This window comes from Coloeus monedula (genome assembly GCF_965178545.1).
Source record: "Coloeus monedula genome assembly, chromosome: 2".
NCBI classification, from domain to species: Eukaryota; Metazoa; Chordata; class Aves; order Passeriformes; family Corvidae; genus Coloeus; species Coloeus monedula.
The window spans coordinates 59,476,088-59,494,977 of record NC_138782.1 but is presented as its reverse complement, the minus strand read 5'-3'; the positions used below and the strand labels follow the sequence as shown (position 1 = coordinate 59,494,977).

The 18,890-nt window shown below is 39.6% G+C and overlaps 1 protein-coding gene across 2 annotated transcripts in view; it reads left to right on the top strand.

The window, feature by feature from the left end:
* Window positions 1-5,978: 5,978 nt before the first annotated feature.
* Window positions 5,979-18,890, top strand: part of SCAF8 (SR-related CTD associated factor 8) — an 89,983-nt gene continuing 77,071 nt past the window's right edge. For both annotated transcript variants that reach the window (XM_082299974.1, XM_082299975.1), the window contains exon 1: window positions 5,979-6,141. In XM_082299974.1, coding sequence (XP_082156100.1) covers window positions 6,112-6,141 — 30 coding nt within the window. In that variant the 5' untranslated portion in view covers window positions 5,979-6,111. The remainder of the gene's footprint in view (window positions 6,142-18,890) is intronic.

Sequence of the window (18,890 nt, the reverse complement as noted above, 5' to 3'; positions counted from 1 at the left end):
GCTGTTCTTTTCTAAGTCACAAGAGTGGTTTTGGAAAGAAAACAGATTTTCTGTATAGTTTGTACCACCATGGGCTTCTGGTGTATCTGCTATTGCTGTGTGAAATGCTAATGAGCTGAGCCTTACTGTCTTAGATCTACTAGAAGAAGACAATGTAACAAAATAATTTACTTTGTTAACTGGAATTACTCTCTACTGAAATGCAATGGATGACACAAGAATTCCATCTCTTTAGATTAAAAAAAGTGTATATGATATGACTGCAATGAGGTCATAACTTGATAGAAAAGAAGGTCTGAAACTGTAAAAATCAGGCTTAGCAGCTGAATGTGATGAAAAAACTATCAGTGTGATAGGAGGCATATTTCATCTCTGTGGAATACCTTCCTCAAGTTTCTTTATCAGTAGTCAATTAGGCATTGAAGATTGCTAGGCTTAACCAGCATAAAATAAACCTTGGCTACTCCTTCATTTCTTGTCCTCTGCAGATTGAGGCTTTGGTAGCTATCAGAGTACAGGTGCATGTGGTGAGTCTGGACCAACCACTGCAGAAAAATTTGTTCAGTTCCATATATACCTGTGGCAAAGGCCTGTGCCTATGAGATCTGCCTACTGTTTTTATTGTCTTTATTGTGGTATTGCACATTCTTACTTTTGATAGAAAATGTCATTTTAAGCATTGGCTAAAATTTTGATTTCAAGTCTATGCAGATTTCTAAGATAATGAATGTGATGGTCTAAATCTAAATTGTTTAACTCAAAGCAAATTATAAAAGCTTGAACCAAAATTTCTCATTTTCCTGTTATTTGTTAGAGACAGTAAAGAGAAATTATGGAAATGATTCTTAGTGTATTATGCTCAGTTTTGTTATGCCGAGTTAGCAGGATGGGAAAAATAACTCTGCTTTTGCAGCCTTATTGATGCAAGTCGGAAATTTGATCTGCATGAGCAGGAAAGGAAAAGTAACTTTATATGAAGGAGTGATCCAAATTGCTGGTTAAGGTCTGCCCTCATTCCTGTTAGCCTGTATGTAAAAAGTCAGCTAGTAAACAGGTTTTTTTCTTTTTTTTTCCTTGTTTTTTAGTAGAAGAGTTGATCATCTCTAATGTTCTTTCTTCAGGTTTTAGACCATAGGCTTGCTTGTTCCTCCTCAAACAGCAGTACCCCAAATAAGCAGTCTTCTGCTGTTTATAATGTCTGAAATTTATTAATGAATCATCCTTGAATTTTCCTTGAAATAGTTAAGTATATTTTAGAAAGTTTAAGGTTTTTTGTGCTGGGATTGAATTCTTCAAGGCAATTTCAGTACATACGTTTTAAAGACATATTTAATGAAAAAAAACCATAATTTTTTTAATTAATTTGAGTTTCCCTTAAAAAAAAAAAGTGGATATGTTTGCAGTTGGAATTTAATATAAAACATTTCTTATGTCTTCTAAGGTATTTGCAAGCTGAAAACATGGGTTTTCTAACCCTGTAGTTCTGCTGTTACATTAAAACGATGCAAGCATGGTATAGTTGCTACTGTAAAACCATTGTCTGACCTGTATTTTAAAATAATTGTCCTGTTAGGAGCAGAACTAAATGTAACAATGCAGCTGTAGGAAACAATGGTTGTTCTACCTTGTAATTGTACACTACAATCAATAAACAGGATGCCACAAAGTTCAAGCTTCAGGATTAGAACACCACACAGAATAAGAAAACATTAGTAAATGCTTTCTGGCTAAGCTTATTAAAACTGCCAAGGTTGGTGTGACTTGTAGTGCCAACACACTTTTGCATCAGGTTATCCAAACCTCCTATGGGCAAGTCTGAGAAATGTTACTTGAAGGAAATTTCCAAGACTTTGTTCTCCTTTCCTGATTAAAGCAGTTTGCTTTGAAATCAACAGATTTATAGAGTGTGCCTCTGAGACAAGTAGCTGGCCTGTAAATTAAATCTCCAATTGCTTTTTCAATAAAGTTGTTTTGAGGTTGTTTCTGTGGTGTCATGCTGAGAGAGTCTGACACCATCATGCTTGGATAAGTGCAAGAGTCAGTCAAGCTTGACCAGAAGGAGCTGCGTAGTAAACTAACTGGAGTTCCAAATTATCAGGCTATCATGAGTAATGTGTGGTTACAAATGATTCAAAAATTCTCTTTCAACCTCTGAAATTTTTAAAACTTGAAAAGAAGCTCCTTATGTGAACATATCTGTAACAAACATAAGGAAAAATTCAACAAAAAATTTATTTCCATACTTTTTAGTTAGAGTTTAAGCTTTTACAATGGTTATAGTAAAAGAGAACTGAAAATGTAAATGAAAGAGGAAGATGAGGTAGAGCTAGTGAAGAAGGACAGAGGGGAGAAATGAGTTAAAGTTCAGTAAAAACTGTAAGATAGTCCTTGAGAATGCACTGAAAAATTAAGTAGAAATGGGCAGGGTGCATGGAGGATGACTTGTAGCATTCAAAAAAATTATGGAGTTAGTATGAGGGAAACTGAGTGACATCTTCTTACCTGAAGCTACAAGTGACTAATAACAGATCTATTTTCCTCTGTTCTCTGCCAACTGGAACACCAGTTCTCCCTCCGGACACTTGCATGTAGTTTCCTCTGCTGAGAGGAAACAGGGAACTGCTTACTTGGATGACAGCTTTCTTAAGGGCATTTGCCAGTATGACACTTGTTTGATCTATTGAGTCTCTATTTGGACATGTCTGAAGTATAAAAAAAACCAAGCATACCTATTTTACTTTCTCTTATGGGGGGAAAAAAGTAAAGACAGGCTAAAGATCTATTCAGTCCTGCTTTTCTCTCAGAATTGCAAACCTAGGTGTTTGTACCCACATGGGAAGCATGCCCCATCATTGCAAATCCCACATATAATTCATTGACATGTTGGAAAATAAGTGGGATTTCATCTGCAAAACTAATGTTTCTGGTATGAGTTTGACCAGTTGTGCAGAGCACTGGAACTGCAGAAAGCTTGTGCTGTGCAGGAAGCTGGCACTTACTCTGCTGAGCAGCACAATTGGAAATCTCCCAGGTTTGGTGAGCTAGGAGTGATAGGGCAAGTCACTGAACTAGAGAGCCTTGTGGGGCAAGGCCACCTTGCCCCAAAATAAGCCAGTGTTTCTTCACTAGCACTGTTTAGATGTTACATTGTTTGGTATGTTTGCTTAATTAGACCATATAAATATAATCTGAGATATTTTTCAGTATTCATTCTGTAGCCTAGTTCTCATTCTTGGATGACAGCTGGCTCCTTCTCAGATCAAGGATGTACTGTGCTGCTCTTCTTTCTACTGCTGGAATTAAAAAGGGCTGTTAAAAGGCTTTGCTACCTCAATATTTTAAATTGTAAAAATACTTGTTTAAATGTTTATTACAGACCTACAGAAAGCAGGCTGAATGTGGGGAGAGGGGAACCACTTAGTTACAAATTCAGACTCTGCTTTTGACGTCAAAGCTTTATGTATGTATCTCTAAGTGTAAAAATCCTACCCCTCCTTCTCTGGTTCCTCCTTTATTGGAATAACTTTTATGCTTCTGGAAAAAAATATTCCTGAAAAGCAACTGAGTGGTAGCTTGTGATCCCTTTGAACCCAATTTCAAAACTTTTTTCACAAAGTTTCTGCAGCGTGTTATTCCATCCATTTTACTGGGGAAAACTAGTCTTGCTTCAATTTCACCTAAAAGGGAAGTTACCAGATCCTGGAGGATTGTTTGTAACTGCAGAACTTCAGTGCGCTTTCCAGAGGAGTACAAGGTAAATAGAGCAGTTACTCTAGTAGTAAAATGAGTACCCTGTAAAGTCTTCACAATAAATTGAACAGAGTTGTCTCCTCATATTTTATTTACTCTTAATTCCCACAGGAAAAAACCCAACGAAAAAAAAAAACCAAAGCAAAACCACCCAAACAAAAACCAAGAGAAAAACAGAAGCCTTGTCTCTCCCAGTAAGCATAGTGTGCTTCTCCTGAACCATCTGTGAAGAGAGACTGCCAGAAGGTTGCACTGAGCTCTGCAGTTCCTAGAGTACCAGCGCCACTCAGATTAGAAGGGAGCTTGTGTAGTCCAATCTCTGCCTCAAAGCAGGGTCAGGCTGTGAACTCTGAGAAGCTTGCTAAGGTCTTTATCCCATGGGACTTCATAAAGGACTAGAAATTGCACAGCCTCTCTGGAAAACCTACTCCACTGCTTGGCCATTTTCACAATGGAAAAGGCTTTTCTTGGGTTGCCAGAACCTCCCCTGCTTTAAATGAAAACTACCTTTTGACCTCCTGCTGTGTAGGAGGTCTGCAAAGAGCCTCACTCAATTGTTTAAAAACATTCAAATGTCACCAAGCCTAATTCAGTCATTATACTTTGCAGGTATTGGCTGCTACTGGCTGTCCTCCCTACCCCATGGCCATTTTTAAAAATTGTCTGAACAGACACAGTCCTCTCATCCTAACAGGATATTTGCTCTTGTTTACTGACCCTCTTGGTGGCCTGATACTACAACAACGATGGTTTCTAGAGACGGGCTTTTTTCTTGAGTAAGCCTATTGGGGGGGGTAAGACAGGAGGAACTTCCAATTCCTTTTGTACAAAGACTTAGTAATCTCTCTCATTTCTGTAAGAATGGAGCTGTATGATTCCAGGTCTCCCTCCAATGTTGGGCTTGCCTTAATTTATGTTACCCTGTTTGTTGAATAAAGCCCACTTCAGTTTGAAGTCACTGACTCAGGCCTCAAGTGGGATCTTCCCTGTCTATGAAGAGCCTTTGTGGCTCTGGTCTGAGGGTCATTTGTGAGAGCAGGATAGATCCAGAGCATGACCTAAAGTTGTGACTGGAAAATTATGAAATGCAATTCAGATGGGAGCTGTCATATCTCTACTGTGTCAGTAGAGCTGAAAGAACATAACCAAGTGGGGGAAAGCAACCGCTGAAGACAAACCTAAGGTTTCATCTTCAGTGCTTCTGAGCTCCTTGAGGCTCTTCCTGTCAAAGGTGAGTCATGTGGTGACTTTGTGTTTTGAGGGAACAAAAAATCTATGCCCTGGAAGCAAGGTCTCCTGTTTGATAGAGCTGCTCCTGCTGGGATTTCTCAGCTAAGCAGGGTGTTTGTGCTTCAGGGAGAGGCAGGTGCTCTGCCGGTCTGGCATGGTGGTGGGGGCATGGGGAAGTGCACCCTTTCTGAAACTTAACCTGGCTATACACCCTGGGTAGTCAAACAGAAATGCCTTAATGTCTGGTGCTGGGTTTGGAGACTTTTTGGTGTCGATATAACATTCATGTAGTAAGTGCACTGGGGTTTGTGATTGATTTGCATAACGATTGTGTGGGTTTTCTCCTTTCCTCTTGATAAATTATACTGATTGCTTTTGGGCTTATCTAATTATGATTTTTTTTTTCCCCTCCTACGTCCCGCTGGTTATTTTTCCCGTTGCTTTTTTTCAAGCCAGCATGCCGTTCCCGGTTTCGCCGACGCCTTGTTGGGGGGAGACGGGGCGTGAGGAGGCGAATGGTTCGGGGACCCGGAAATGGCGAAAATGGTGTCCCAACAACTCCTGGATTTGCCCCCTGTGACGAGGTTTAACACCTCGCTCCCGCAACCCCTTCCTTCCCGCCGGTTTCAGGAGGGGGAGGAGGGAAAAGGGGAGGAGCAGAGCGGGCGGGGCGGACGCGCCGCCATCCCGGCAGCGCCCGTGTGGCGCGGGCGGGGGTGCGGGAGCTGCCCGCCAGGCGGCGCTGTAGCCGCCTGCGCCGCTCCGGCGCTGCGCTGCGAGGAGCCCCCGCGTGTCCGCCATATTGGCGCCCGCGCCGCAGCCGCCGCGCGTTGTTCCTCCATCTCCTGCCGGCGCGGCCGCCCGGAGCCCAGCGCGGGAGGGAGGGAAGGAGGGAGGGAAGGGAAGGCCGGCGCCGCCGGGCGGGAAGAGGGGCGAGGAGGAGACGGAAACGAGCGGGGCCCGCGTCCCCCCGCGCCCGCCCCCTGCGCCACCCGCCATGGAGAGGAGGCCGGGCGGCCCCTGAGCGAGGAGCGCACGCACGCACGGACCGAGACTTGCCCCCGCCCGGCCCAGCCCGGCCCGGCCGCCATCAGCGGAGAGAAGCCGCCCGGCTCCCGCCTCCGCCGCGACATGGAGGCTGTGAAAGCCTTTAACAGCGAGGTGTGTAACCCCTTCCCGGCGGCCTCCCCTCTTCGGGGCCGGGGAGCGGGCGGGGCCCCGGCGCCTTCCCTGCCCCCTCCTCGCAGCGGGGAGGCTGCGGGAATTGGGGGTCGCGGTGGTGAGGGAGCTCTCCCGCAGGCCAGTCCGGGGCTCCCCCCTCCGCGTCGGGCGGGAAAGGGCCGTTGTCGCTGTCCCTGGGAAGCGAGAGGGTGGAGAGGGTAATGGAGACGTCCCCCTCCCCCCAGCTCCTTCCGCCTTGAGGCTGGGGGCGGCTGAAGGGGAAGAATAGATCTGGCGGCGGGCTGGGGGAAGAGGAGAACGCGTGAGGAGGCCGAGGAAGAGGAGGAGAAAGAGGTCTCTTCCTTGCGCCTGGCCTACGGTGGGGTGGGTGATGCCCGGCCAACTTCACGCAGCGGCCGAGGAGGCTGCGCTGGGCGGCAGGGGGGTTCCAGGCTCGCCGGGCACGGGGACTGTGGCCTTCCCCGCCTTCCCTCGTCTCTCCTGGCACCCCCTTCCTCCTGGCTAATTACCTGTGTATCCGAACCCCGCCAGCGCGCACTTCAACACCTCGTGCAGCTAAGCTTTAAATCTCGGGAAGGGAATACAAAGGCGCCGGAGGTTTGTCTCCCTGTTTGAGAGTAGTATATTCGCAGTGGTCAGGATGGAAGCAGACATTCCCTACATGCTGCACAGAGCTCAGATCCTGCACTGAAGCATTGTGAAGAGAGTGGGCTATGGCATCCAAGAACATATACATACACATAGGCTGAGGTGTGTTCATATGGCACCTGCCTTCTCTTTTGTGCCGAGAGTTAATGTTTATTTTATTGCAAGATGGTTCTTGTGGCGACTCTGCTTTGTTGCTCTCATTGTGAGAGTTTGTGTCATTTATATTTTGAAGTTAATGTACGAGCAAGAAAAACAAGTACATATTTTTCTTACCGAGTCCTACATCTTGCAAAGTGGATTTTAACTTCTGTTGACCTTAGAAAGTATCAGCTCTGGTTACAGTGTATACTTATACGGACTGCTTGCATGCTGAAGCTGCGAGCTGCCCTCTTGCTAGCCCCAGCAGGGATGTAGTACGGTTTTAATAATTTTAAATAATATGGTTTCATTTGACCTGTGGTGGAACAGTATGGCAACCATGTTGTTGTTTCTACAAGCACGGTAAGATAGGTTTTCAAAATGAGCAGGTACTCTCCGGTAACTCAGGAGCAGTTGTACAGCCCTTACTGATGTACAGTTCTAGGTGTTGCGCTTTATGCGATTTGAATTCTGAAACAGAAGAAAGCACATTGTGGCCACTAGAAGAAAAATAAATACTATAAACTTTTATTCGTATTTTATTATTTGTTTGGTGTATGTACTATATTGTTATGTGGGGAAAAGGAAGAATCTGGTCACAAGAACAGAAGATCTTACGTTGTTCAGAACATTTTCTTTCTATTACCTATCAGTAGGAGCAGAAGTCTTCCTCTTCGTGTTGAAAAACAGCTTCTGACTGACTTGCTTAGCACTTAAGTCTGAGACTTAAGGTGGCAGCTGTACTGGAGAGGAGAGCTTTAGATTATGCCTTGTTTTCTAAATGCTTAAAAAATGGTAGACAGTAGGTTGTTGGGAAAGAAAATGCAGAATATCTGACAGTGTCATTTTGACCAGCTTATCTGCTGTGCTATAAATAGACAGTATCTATAATAACCTGTGTTTGTATTTGAATGCTGGGCTACCGTGATGGGAAGGTTCTAAAGATGCCATGACTAAACAAACCCCTGATCCTGGAAGTAAATGGTGCAAGACTTGCTACAGTTAAGGAATCCCAAGTGTCATCACTAGCCACTCTTAACACCTCTGTACCCGGAGCAGAACTTGACTTTAGTTTAACTTTCCGTCATTGTCTCAGGTTGAACTTACCTGTCCACACCTTTCAACTTAAACTGTGAAATGATCACTAAATATTTAGATTAGCTAAAGTGTATGAGTCTATACATTGCTGTTCCTAAATGGTTTTGATTAACTTACAAAATATTGGTACTTCACTTGTAAAATCCTGTTCTTTGTTTATATTATGTTTAAGGTCATGTTAAGCTCCAGAACCAATGTCTGAATTCTGGTTTAGAGTTTTTTGGCTTGAAATAGATGTAAATTAAGTTTAGCAGCAGATGGGACAGACTAAATAGTATTAAAACTTTTACCATACTTTCTTTTATGCAGTTTGCATTCAGTTAATAATTTTACAACAGTTTATGTAACTTACTGGTGAAAACCAGATGCTGCTTTAGAAAGAACATTCCAATACATTTAAACACTTAAGTCTGCAGGTTGGGTACTTCTGGGGTTGATTTTTTTTTTGTTTGGTTGGTTTTTTTTTAAAGGAAGGAGTTGTGTTTGGATTCTGCATTGAAGCTAAAATAAAGGCAGCTGTCCATCTAGGGAGTATAGCTTACTCCAAAAGTGTATGTGAGCTGAGCAGTATCTTGTATTGTAACTATCCTATATGGCAGTCAGGATTGAAGTACCTAAAATAGGCTCATCACTAATTTGATTAGAAAGAAGAATTTCAAGTTTATTTGAACAGTAACTACTGGAAATAATGGTGGCTATTGCAGAAATCTGTTCAATGTCTAGTGATGATACGTATCATTGTCTGTGCTGTACCTAGTTGTATATATAAAATTAGCCCTAACATTTAAAGTCTTGGGAAAGGTAAATTTAAAGCTGAGAAATAATCAAGCTCCTAAATACAACATGCTCAGTATTGGTTTCATGACGTTTTCCTAATTGATTAAAACTGCTTGGTAGATGAAAATTGGAATAATATACAACTGACTTAGTATAGTGCTAAGGTAATTTGCAATGTTTTGTAGCACAGAGTTTATCATTTGCTACAGTTGGCACCATGAAGACTTACCACTGCAGAGTCATTTTCCTCCAGGCCTCAGTTCAGGCCCTGAGTTTTTTCAGTAAAGCACAAAATCAGATTCAAGAACAGGTCTTGACAGAGGAAAATGTCTGAAGTGTTTCAAATTCTCTGTATGTTCTGTAAAATGTATTTGGTTAAAGAGGAATTGAAATGGACTAGGTGCAAGCATGTGTGTCCTCACAGTTCCAGTGTTCAGATGACAATGATTTAATTGCAGATGTATGTAATTAAAATTCAGTTTTTGTTATATAGTCAGCTAAGTGTTAAAGTCCTGCTGTCATCATCAACTCTAGCAGGCCATTCTCACATTGCTTTCAGTTACTGTACTTGAAGTTGCTTTTGGGTGCTATACTCCATAGTTTTCTTGCAATACTTGTCCTTTTTGCAGTGGCAATGTAAATTATTTTTCACTTTATAATGTGAACATTGTGTTCAGAGACGTGTGGGAAAAGGAGACCAGTGGATGTTTTAATTCTGAAACACATTTAATTATTTAAAAATTTATTTCTATGTTACTGTGTAGAATAAACGTAAATAATTTTAAAGCCACATAAACAGTCATAGGATTGTAATTTATTTTAGGGGGAACGGAGATTGCAGATTCATTTTTAAATGCAGCACGAGTTGAATATTTGAAGTTTGCTTTGTGTAGCCGTTATAACTGCATCTGTAAGAATTAAATAATAGAAATCTTGGAAAGAGCATATTCGACTTAGATATTTATTTTTTTAAAAGCTGCAATAGTAATTCACTGATCTGTTTCAATTAAATATAATGTTTCTAATAATTTAATACTTATCAATATCTCTACTCACATACAGGCATACATCTCTCCTTGTATGAGCTTCATCAAGTCTTGCTGTGCATGGTGTTTACTGATATCTTTGGTTTTGCGTTCTTTTTAGAAACAAAGCAAAAATATCTCCTGCTTAAGCTATGCATGCTTTGGTCAAATCATTGAATATTGTTTTCATTTTGAGTTGCTGATGCTGGTACTTGCATCTTTGATTTACAGCCATTTAGAAGGTTAGTAAGGGTAAAACCTACTCAGGAGAGTTTGATAGCATATCTGGATTTGGAATTTACTTTGTTGAATCCAACGCACAATAGTTGTTGGCATCCAGTGCTACAAATTCCAGCTGTATTTGTACTTTTCAGGCAAGGCAGTATATTATGACATTGTAAAGGCAATTGAGAAAAGGACAATTGTATATTTAAAAAAAGGTAAAATAGAATAAGGCAAAGCTAGTCCCTTGGAACTCGGGAACAAGAAAGTCATGTGTTTTTCGTAAATGCCTTGTTCGCTTGAGTGTGTCTTGTACGAAAAGCTCCGTTCCTCTTGTCTGTACAGTTGGGTGCTGATACTTTCATATACAAGGGAGTTGAATAGATAACCAAGTGTCATCGTGAAGACTTGGAATATCCTGCATCTTAAAGTGTTTAACGATGAGGATGCACGTAAAGTGCTGTAAGGTTAAGGCAGTGATTACAGTTTGTTTAAAGTGATGTGGGTTCCTGTGCTTTTTCTCTTGTTACCTGAATATCTTCTACGGTGTGTGAGTCATAATAAAAACTTCTGCAGCATTGCTAGGTTGGTGTTCATCTGTTACTGACAATGAAAATGGTTGTCCTTGCATAGTTCATCATAAAGTACACTGAGCTTTTGGTGTGCATAATGTTTTTAAGAGTCAAGTAAGATTATATATAAAGTACCTATTGCTACTTTTGGGTTCACTTGTCATTCAGAAATTTGATCAGTGGTAGGGACATAGCAGACGCTGATCATTTACTGGTAATGGTGTTGTCTCTATACGTCATTTGCACTTCGTTTTATCTTGGCCACCATTTTCATGACAATTCTTTGGAAGGTGTGTTTTAAGGGTCAGTGAGGAACAGTTCAGTGGTCTGCAATTTCAGAAATGTGACCCTTGGAAATGACCCACATTTTAAATACCAAGCATTGGAGTATGGGTGGATAAAAGTACAGAAGGCTAAACCAAATATTCTATTTCCAACTACTTTATTTAAATAACATATTCTAAGTCAATGGGGTGGCTTTTTTCATGAAAGAATGCCAGTTGATGCTAAAAAAAGCTAAATGGTATGCCTCATGAAGATGCTAAATAGAGATTGATGCTGAATAGCTGGGGAAAGTGGGGGAAAAAGGGATGCTTTTTAAAATGAGCAGCCAGGGCTTTCATGATTGCAAGTAGATAGTAGCAGTCATGTTAAGGAACAGTGAAAAGACACATAAGCTACTCCCTGTCAAGATACTTTTCTTGGATTCTGCTGCATGTTTCATGTTGGCCGAAGCACCTGAAACATCTGCAGGGGTTTTTTTGACTATGCTGTGACAATGAGAAAACCTGTATCTATTTTCTCTGTCACTATGTTTTACTAGCCATATAAAATAATATCTTTTATATCCTCTGCTATTTGAAGGATTCTGCAGCTGTGATAATTTTAAAGCTTTCTTCCTTTTGTTTATTTGATACCCCATGTACAGTCTGATGCTTGTAAATTTTATTGTAGCAAATTGGGATGCAAGCTTCTGGTTTACTTTTGTCTTTTGTCAGAAGAAGAAGTGATATGTGCATCTGCATGTGGACATTCATACATCTGAAAAGTTGTTTCTGTTTTTCATTCTTAACCTCTGGGGTGGATGTGAAAAATGTCTTCCATTTTATTTTGCCGTATAATCCTGTAGTGTTTCTCAGAGGAAAAAAAAGTGAATATTTATATGAATTCCCTTAAGATGCAACAAACTATGTAAGAATTTGTTAGTTTCCTGTTTGCTCTCAGGAACATTAGGAGCAGTACCAGTGAAATGTCAGTATTTTACTGTGTTGTTTCCCAGCAAGAGTTGAACTTTGCTGGCTCTCAACTATTTTTTTAAAGAGTATAGGGAAAGGAAGTCCTTTTCTCTTCAAGATACAGTAAATAGTAAGTTGATGTTCACCTGGTTAAATGTCTCTATGTGTGCTGAATAAATATTTGCAGTTTTAATATCACACTTTTAAAGACTGATCTGACCTTAGATTTTCACCAGCCATCGAACCTTGACTTCTGGCCTTGAAAGACATGATCATGCAGGTGTGTGTTAAAGGCCCAAAATGTTAGGGTTTGGTTTTATTTTGGTGCATGTCTTGCTCAAGAACCTCATTTCTTTAGTGGAGGAATATAGGACAAACATTGATAGGTTTTCAGTCTTTGATGCGTGGACTTTCAATTTGTTCTTAAACTGATCTAGATTAGATCCTTGTGAGCCTGGAATGGCTGTGTAGATCTCCAGGTTCTGAAAACACTCTGGAGCTGTAACTGGATAGTTACAAGTATCAATCCTATTTGCTACTCATTTGGAAAGCAGTGAGCCATTTTGCAGTTTAAAAAAATACCCTTCTTAACTCTCATAACTTTAGATCCTTTGATTGCCACCTGCTTACCAAGATTATACCTGGGGCCACAATCTTTAACAGAGTACTTGAAATTATCTTAACAAGTCTTACTTGAGTTTACCACTATTTTAGTCATGCCCCATCCTTGGAAGCATTCCAGGCCAAGTTGAATGGGACTTAGAGCAGCCTGGGCTAGTGGAAGGTGTCCTTGCCCATAGCAGGGGGGTTGGAACTAGATGACCTTTAAATTCTCTTCCAACCCAAACCATTCTATGAACAACAGTCTGTTTTCCTGTGGCAATTGTAGAAGTAGTGTCTGGTAATCCAGATGGCTTTCTTATGGGAGAAAAACCATTCAGAACAAAAGTTTTTGATAAGGCAGGTCTTAAAATACTCTGAGGTACTTAAATTACTCTCATATTGATCCTTTTTCACTTAAGAAGAAGTCTTCTATTTTCTTGTCTGTAAAATTGGTTCGTTTTACCTCTGGACAGCCACCAAAATATTCATCCTGAATGGCTCCTTCAGCCTTGGTTAAGAGCCCACATTCGTGGCCTCAGCAACCACTGGTGTAACTCCATTGTGAGGCCTGGGACAGTGGTGCTTAATTGGCTGTTCATATGTGCATCCAGATTTCAGTGAGCTTGGCTTTGAATGAAAAAAGTTCAAAACAATATTGGTCCTGGTTCCTGTTTCTGAACTTTTCGTAAGTTGCATGTGTATTTCTCTTCTTCCATTTCTTTACTTCTTTGGATCTATTTTTCTGCAGTATTTCTCCAGGAGCACTGACAACAGCAGTAGTCAGGTAGGTAATTTTATTAACTTTGTTCAGGAGCTGCTTCTACACTTAAGGGTACATGTTCTTTAAGGCAAAAACACAATGTCCAGCTACTTCTGTACGAGTACTCATTTTTACCTGTTCTTGCCATATGTACTGATCAGGAGGAGACATTTTTATAAACAGACTTTAAAATGAATTGTTAACATTTGGAAGAAGTAAGAAGAAATGAGTGCACTGTCACCGTGACCCTCTCTCCATCAGATTTATCCCTACCAGAAATGCATATTTCTTGTAGTAGCCCGCTGCTTCTGCTGTTAGGCATTTGGCAAGTGAGCTGGCATTTCTAGAAAAGTGACCACTATGGATATGCAACAACTGACCATTTTCTTTCCACTTCTTTTTGCAAGAGTTTGCCTACATAGCTGGTTTTACTGGGCATGGTTTTTGTTTGCATGAGGTTGTTCTTTTCTCCTGTCTTTGGTTATATGAGTGGGTGGCTGATAATTTGACATTCAGAAATATAATGCACGTGTTTCATTTACTAAACTACATGTGTGGAAGGTGAGGCTTGGCACCTTTGTTAATGTGTTTGCTGTTGATGGTTTTGAGGGTTGGCAGAGAGTGTTCTGGTTCCCATTTAAAATGAAGGCACGAAAGAAGAAGTGCCCCAGAGAGTAGTGGCAGAGCTGAAAAGAGGAGTGGTTTGTGTGGATAGTGGCTGAGCAGTAAAACAGTGGAGGGTAACAACACCTGAGAGGTTGAAGCCACCTATTTTGGTAGCCTTGAGCTTGTTTATTATAAGATACTGTTTATAACATTGGTTTTGAAAGATTGAAGGAAATAGTGCTTTATAAAAAATTATAACAGCTGACCAAGGTGCACTGCCGTTATGCAAGGAAGTGACTAGCTATCTTACGTATTTGAATTGGAATTTATTATTGAAATAGCGTGCATTTTTGGAAAAGGTAATTTAGAATATCTGTCATTTTGTGCGGTTCAGTCTAGGGTTCAGTGTTTCCAAGTAATTAGTTTAGAGTTGAGTGGTAAGGGTTCCTTACTTTTTTTTTTGTTCTCCATCTTCAGCATTTATTAGTTACTTTCAAAAACTTAAGTAGAATTAATTATGTGCATTCTTTGCTTTCCACCATTGTTATTCTATAGTTTGTCTTTTCTTTCTAAAGTGCAAAATACTGTAAATTGCTCTCACTGTAAAATGGTTGGTTTAAAAATGTTGGCCATGTGGCAGGACTTTATGGAGCTCTCAGTGTATAATATAGAAATTAGTACGATAGATAAAAATGCAATTCTAATATTTTGCTACTGATGTGATCGCAGTTGTAGAAAGAGAAATAACCATACTTAAAATGTTTCTGGCTTTTTCAGAGGGTAAGTCCAAAGAGCTTAGAATAAATTAACCAGATTGTTGGAAGCCAGTGGAAAGACCTGATCAAATCAAGGTCTTTCAGAATACCAAATCTCCTGCACATATTAATAAAACAAAGATGGTTCGCATGAAAAGGAATACCTTCAGGTAACATGTGATCTTCATAACTTGGTTACCGGATATGCAGTAGTAACCACTTGCTTCTTAATTTTTACAAGAGTGGAGTGGAGCGCTTAAGCACTTAACAGGAAATGAAGACCATTTATATGACAAATATATTGGTTGGAGAAATTCAATCCAATACAAACTGTGATTATTTTTTTTTTTTAATTTTAAATCAGTAAGTTTCATTGTGAATGCAGGGGTTTTAAACTACATCCAGAGAGATATTTTGAAATCAATACAACAAGACAGTTCTTGTCATGAGCTCTAAAAACAGTTGGCAGAGAAAATGTGTGAGTCTGATTTTCAAAATGTTTAAGATCTGTTCCTATATTTCATATCTCAGAATTGGAGAGGTGTGATTGTAGTTCGACTTCTCTAAGGCTTTTAACTCCGTGTTGTGCCACACTTTACCAAACTAGTGCGTTGGAACAAGGTCAGAGGGTACTTCGCCAGTGTGGGCAGCCCCCAAGCTCACATCTGGAAATCTGTGGAGACTGGCATTGGGACAGAAGCTGATCAGTTTTCCTCTTGGTGATCTAGAATTATCTATATAATAATGATAAAATGTTAATGATGGAGATTAGCCATATGGCAAGAAAGATGAGAAAATTGCATGAAGTGAAGTGCTCCTGTTATTTTCCTTGTTTTCATGTGTGGTACTCTTTTATCTTGTTCAATCCTTCCTTTCTCTTATTGGGAGTTCAGGCATTGGTAAAGTGCTCACTCTTACCTACCTATTTCATTTGGTCCATTTAGGTCTTTCTAAGCTTTTTGTTCCCATGCAGTAAACACCCCAAGTTACTATGAAGAGAAAAAGGGGAATTGTATTTTATGACTTATAAAAGGCTAAGAGCAAGTGGAGTATGTTCTAGACACTACTGGAAGTAAGCATTTGTTTTGCAGTTCTTTGGAGTTCAGGAGACTGGAGTCAAATCCAGGTGGTTTCTTTAAATTCCAGTTTTATGTTCATATTTGTACAAAGCAGACTGTACCAAGAGAACTTAGAAGCTCTCTTTGAAAGGAGTAATGGTGAGGGTTTAAAGAAAATTGTAAATGGACTGGTGGCTTAAATATATGAAAACTAAAATGGAATTTTGTCATTCCATCTCAAATTGTTTGGGTTCAGTAAACTTGAAAGTCATAACTGTGTTTCCTTAAGCTTAGAGAAGTAAGAGAAGCAGTACACAAATGCAGTGGTGGTAACACCTGACTTCTGGTGTGCTGGTATGTGATGGGCTGGAGGGACTGCCCTATTACCTTTGCATCTTACTTCACTTAGTTGCTTGCACAGCAGTTGGCATGAATATTTAAATGTCCTTTTTAAACATAAGCAGTGTTGTATAATACAGCTTATGTGTAGGGAGGGGCTGAATTTTTCATGTAAGTGTCCTTGGTTGCTTTTAAATTTTTTTTGAAGGAATATGCACTTAGATATCAAGAAAATTGACTACTATTTTAAATCAGTTAATTAAAACCACATGTCATGCACTTTGTTTCTGAAAACTGTTGTTTTGAGGTAGTTGTTGTTTTGAAGCCCTCTCATGCTATACTTTTTTAATGTTGGATTTTGGCAACTCATCTTGGTTGATTACTGGAAGAATATAATTTTTTTTTTTCCGTCCAAACTGAAATACCTTATGCTGAAAGGAGCATCTGTCATTCTGGTCATCCTGCATGCACATCTGTGGTGTATATTTTAACCTAATTTATGTGCGGCTCAGAGAGTAACAAAGTGCTGACAGGGTTTAAATAACAGTTCTCATAGGTAGGTCCTACCCAGCATCAAGTTAAAATCCTACTCAATGAGAGATGAGGGCATGCAATTTGAGCAACTTTTCCAAGAAATTAAATTTCAGGAGAGTGCGTAAAATGTACCTAATAGAAATTTGTTGATAAGTGTCCTTTGCTTTAAAGCAATAAATGACAGTGCTCTTTTCTTGTTCTTTACAGTGTGGTGTTATTAATATTTGGTAAGCAATTCAGTGACTACTTCTGTATAAACAATTGGGTTTGATTTATTTTAATGCCATTGAAATATGAAAGAAGTTAACCTAATTTATTAAAATAGTATGTGTTTGGCTGACTTCTAAATATTTATTTTGGGGTTTTTTTGTATTGAAATTGCAGATACTTGTTAGTATGTATGATGTCTGGTCAGTGTCATGTCATTATTTGATGTCTTTTTAGTGTTATGTCCTGGTAGCAGCCAGAGAAGACTTTAAAAATATTTCTGTAGAGAGGTTTGTAACTGATATCCCTCACACTGGTCATAATCTCATACTTAAGAGATGGGCTGAGTCCTGGAATATCAGCATCAAAATGTTTGTTCTTTTAGCTGCTGTATCAGTGTTACAGAGATTTGTCTTTGTGAATATCTCTTCCTTTGTATCACATGAGACTAGAGCTGTTCACAACTTTCAACCCTTCTAGTGGCAAAATCATATGAAAAATTATTTCCTAGCTGCTTTTCTTGCCTTTATAGGATATGGCAGAGATATAAAAAGAAAGGATGTATTATTTATGAAGCTTTTTTAATTTTAATGAAGTTAGTACTTTTTTCTATTTTTTATTCAAAATTTTGGTTCAGGAACAGCTGTCTAGCTCTTGCCTATTAAATAAGAGCACTGAAAGACGTTGGAAGTGAGTGCTGGGCTTTGTAGTAGTGCAGTGTGCCATTGCCTTCCATGGGTATCCGTAGTAACTTGCTCTGTAAGCGACTGCCCATCCTTGGGGGATGTAAGTTCGTGTGCATGATGTCTAGTCTTCACTTGAGAAGCTTTAGGCTGTAGCTTAGCATCATGTAGTACTGCCTTGTAAACTACAGCTATTTTGATTTTTACATGTATTTACAGTAGATTTCACTTTAAGTACTTCTTTAATGATGGTTTAAATGATAAAACTATTGTTTACGTTACTGAATGATGAAAATTTGAAATACATGGATAAATTCCTTTTCAGTAAGTCTTCTCTTAAAGACCACTTTTCCTAATAGAGTTAAAGAAAAAAATACAGAGCAGAAATTCACTGCTTCATGTATAGCATATACCTGATCTTTTACATTTCCCCCCAGTTCCAACATATTATTCATGTGGCTTGTAAGATCTTCAAGCAAGCCTGTATTTTTTTCTCCTAAGTTTGGAAATAGGACTTGGTTTATTTAAAATTATATTGGGAAAAAGGAGTATTAATAATACTCCTGTTAACCTTTATGTAGTCCAGAATATTGCCTTATATGTAGTGTCTTAGCTCTCACCATTGTTACTTTTTGCTGTACAAATCATTATATTGTTTTATCAGATAGAGGAAAATACAGAATTGTGAATATAATTGGCTTTAATTGCTAGCCTGGTCCTGATACATAGATGTACATTTCTGTAGGAAATCCATGTAGCTTGTTGCACTTGAACCTCTTAATTCTGAAGGAAGTGTGTGAGGAAAAGGCACTTTTCCCATTGACCAACAAATGTGTAAAAAATCACTGTGAGGACAATTTCCCATCTGTTTCCAGATAATACTGATTGAGTGCATCGGTGAGAGTGGTATGGAAGAAGTGCTTGTTTTAGGATATGATACTAAAATCTGAGTCTTGAGGCTTTTTTTGGATTTTTTACCCAATGTAAGAACACACAAGGTGCCTCGGTTGAAGGTGATGAGAAGTAAGTAGAGGAATTTGATTTTGTTTAAAACATTATGTAGGTGAATATGATGAAATGAGGAAAAACTGCTGTGACTTTTATGTAAGAAAATAATTTGAATGTATGTGTGAGAGTTCTTTGAGAGAATTAGGAAGCATGTGGGCAGGGAAGAATCAGGTGGTGTTACTTGGATTTCCAAAAATTGTTGAGAAGATCCATTCCCAAAAGTTTGAGAAGTTGAATTGCAGTGGAGAGTGCATCCTTACATTGATGGATGACTGCTAAAAAGGGTGATGGGGGAAAAGTTCATATATAGAAATAAGTTGTTGTCTTTTTTCATGATGGAGTCTTCTGAGGCAAAAAGTTTGTTGATGGTATTAAGTTATGCAGGATGTTGGTACTGAAGGGATTGCAAAAGGATGTTGCTGTACTGTTAGATGGCAGCCTGCAGTTTCATAAAGCTAAA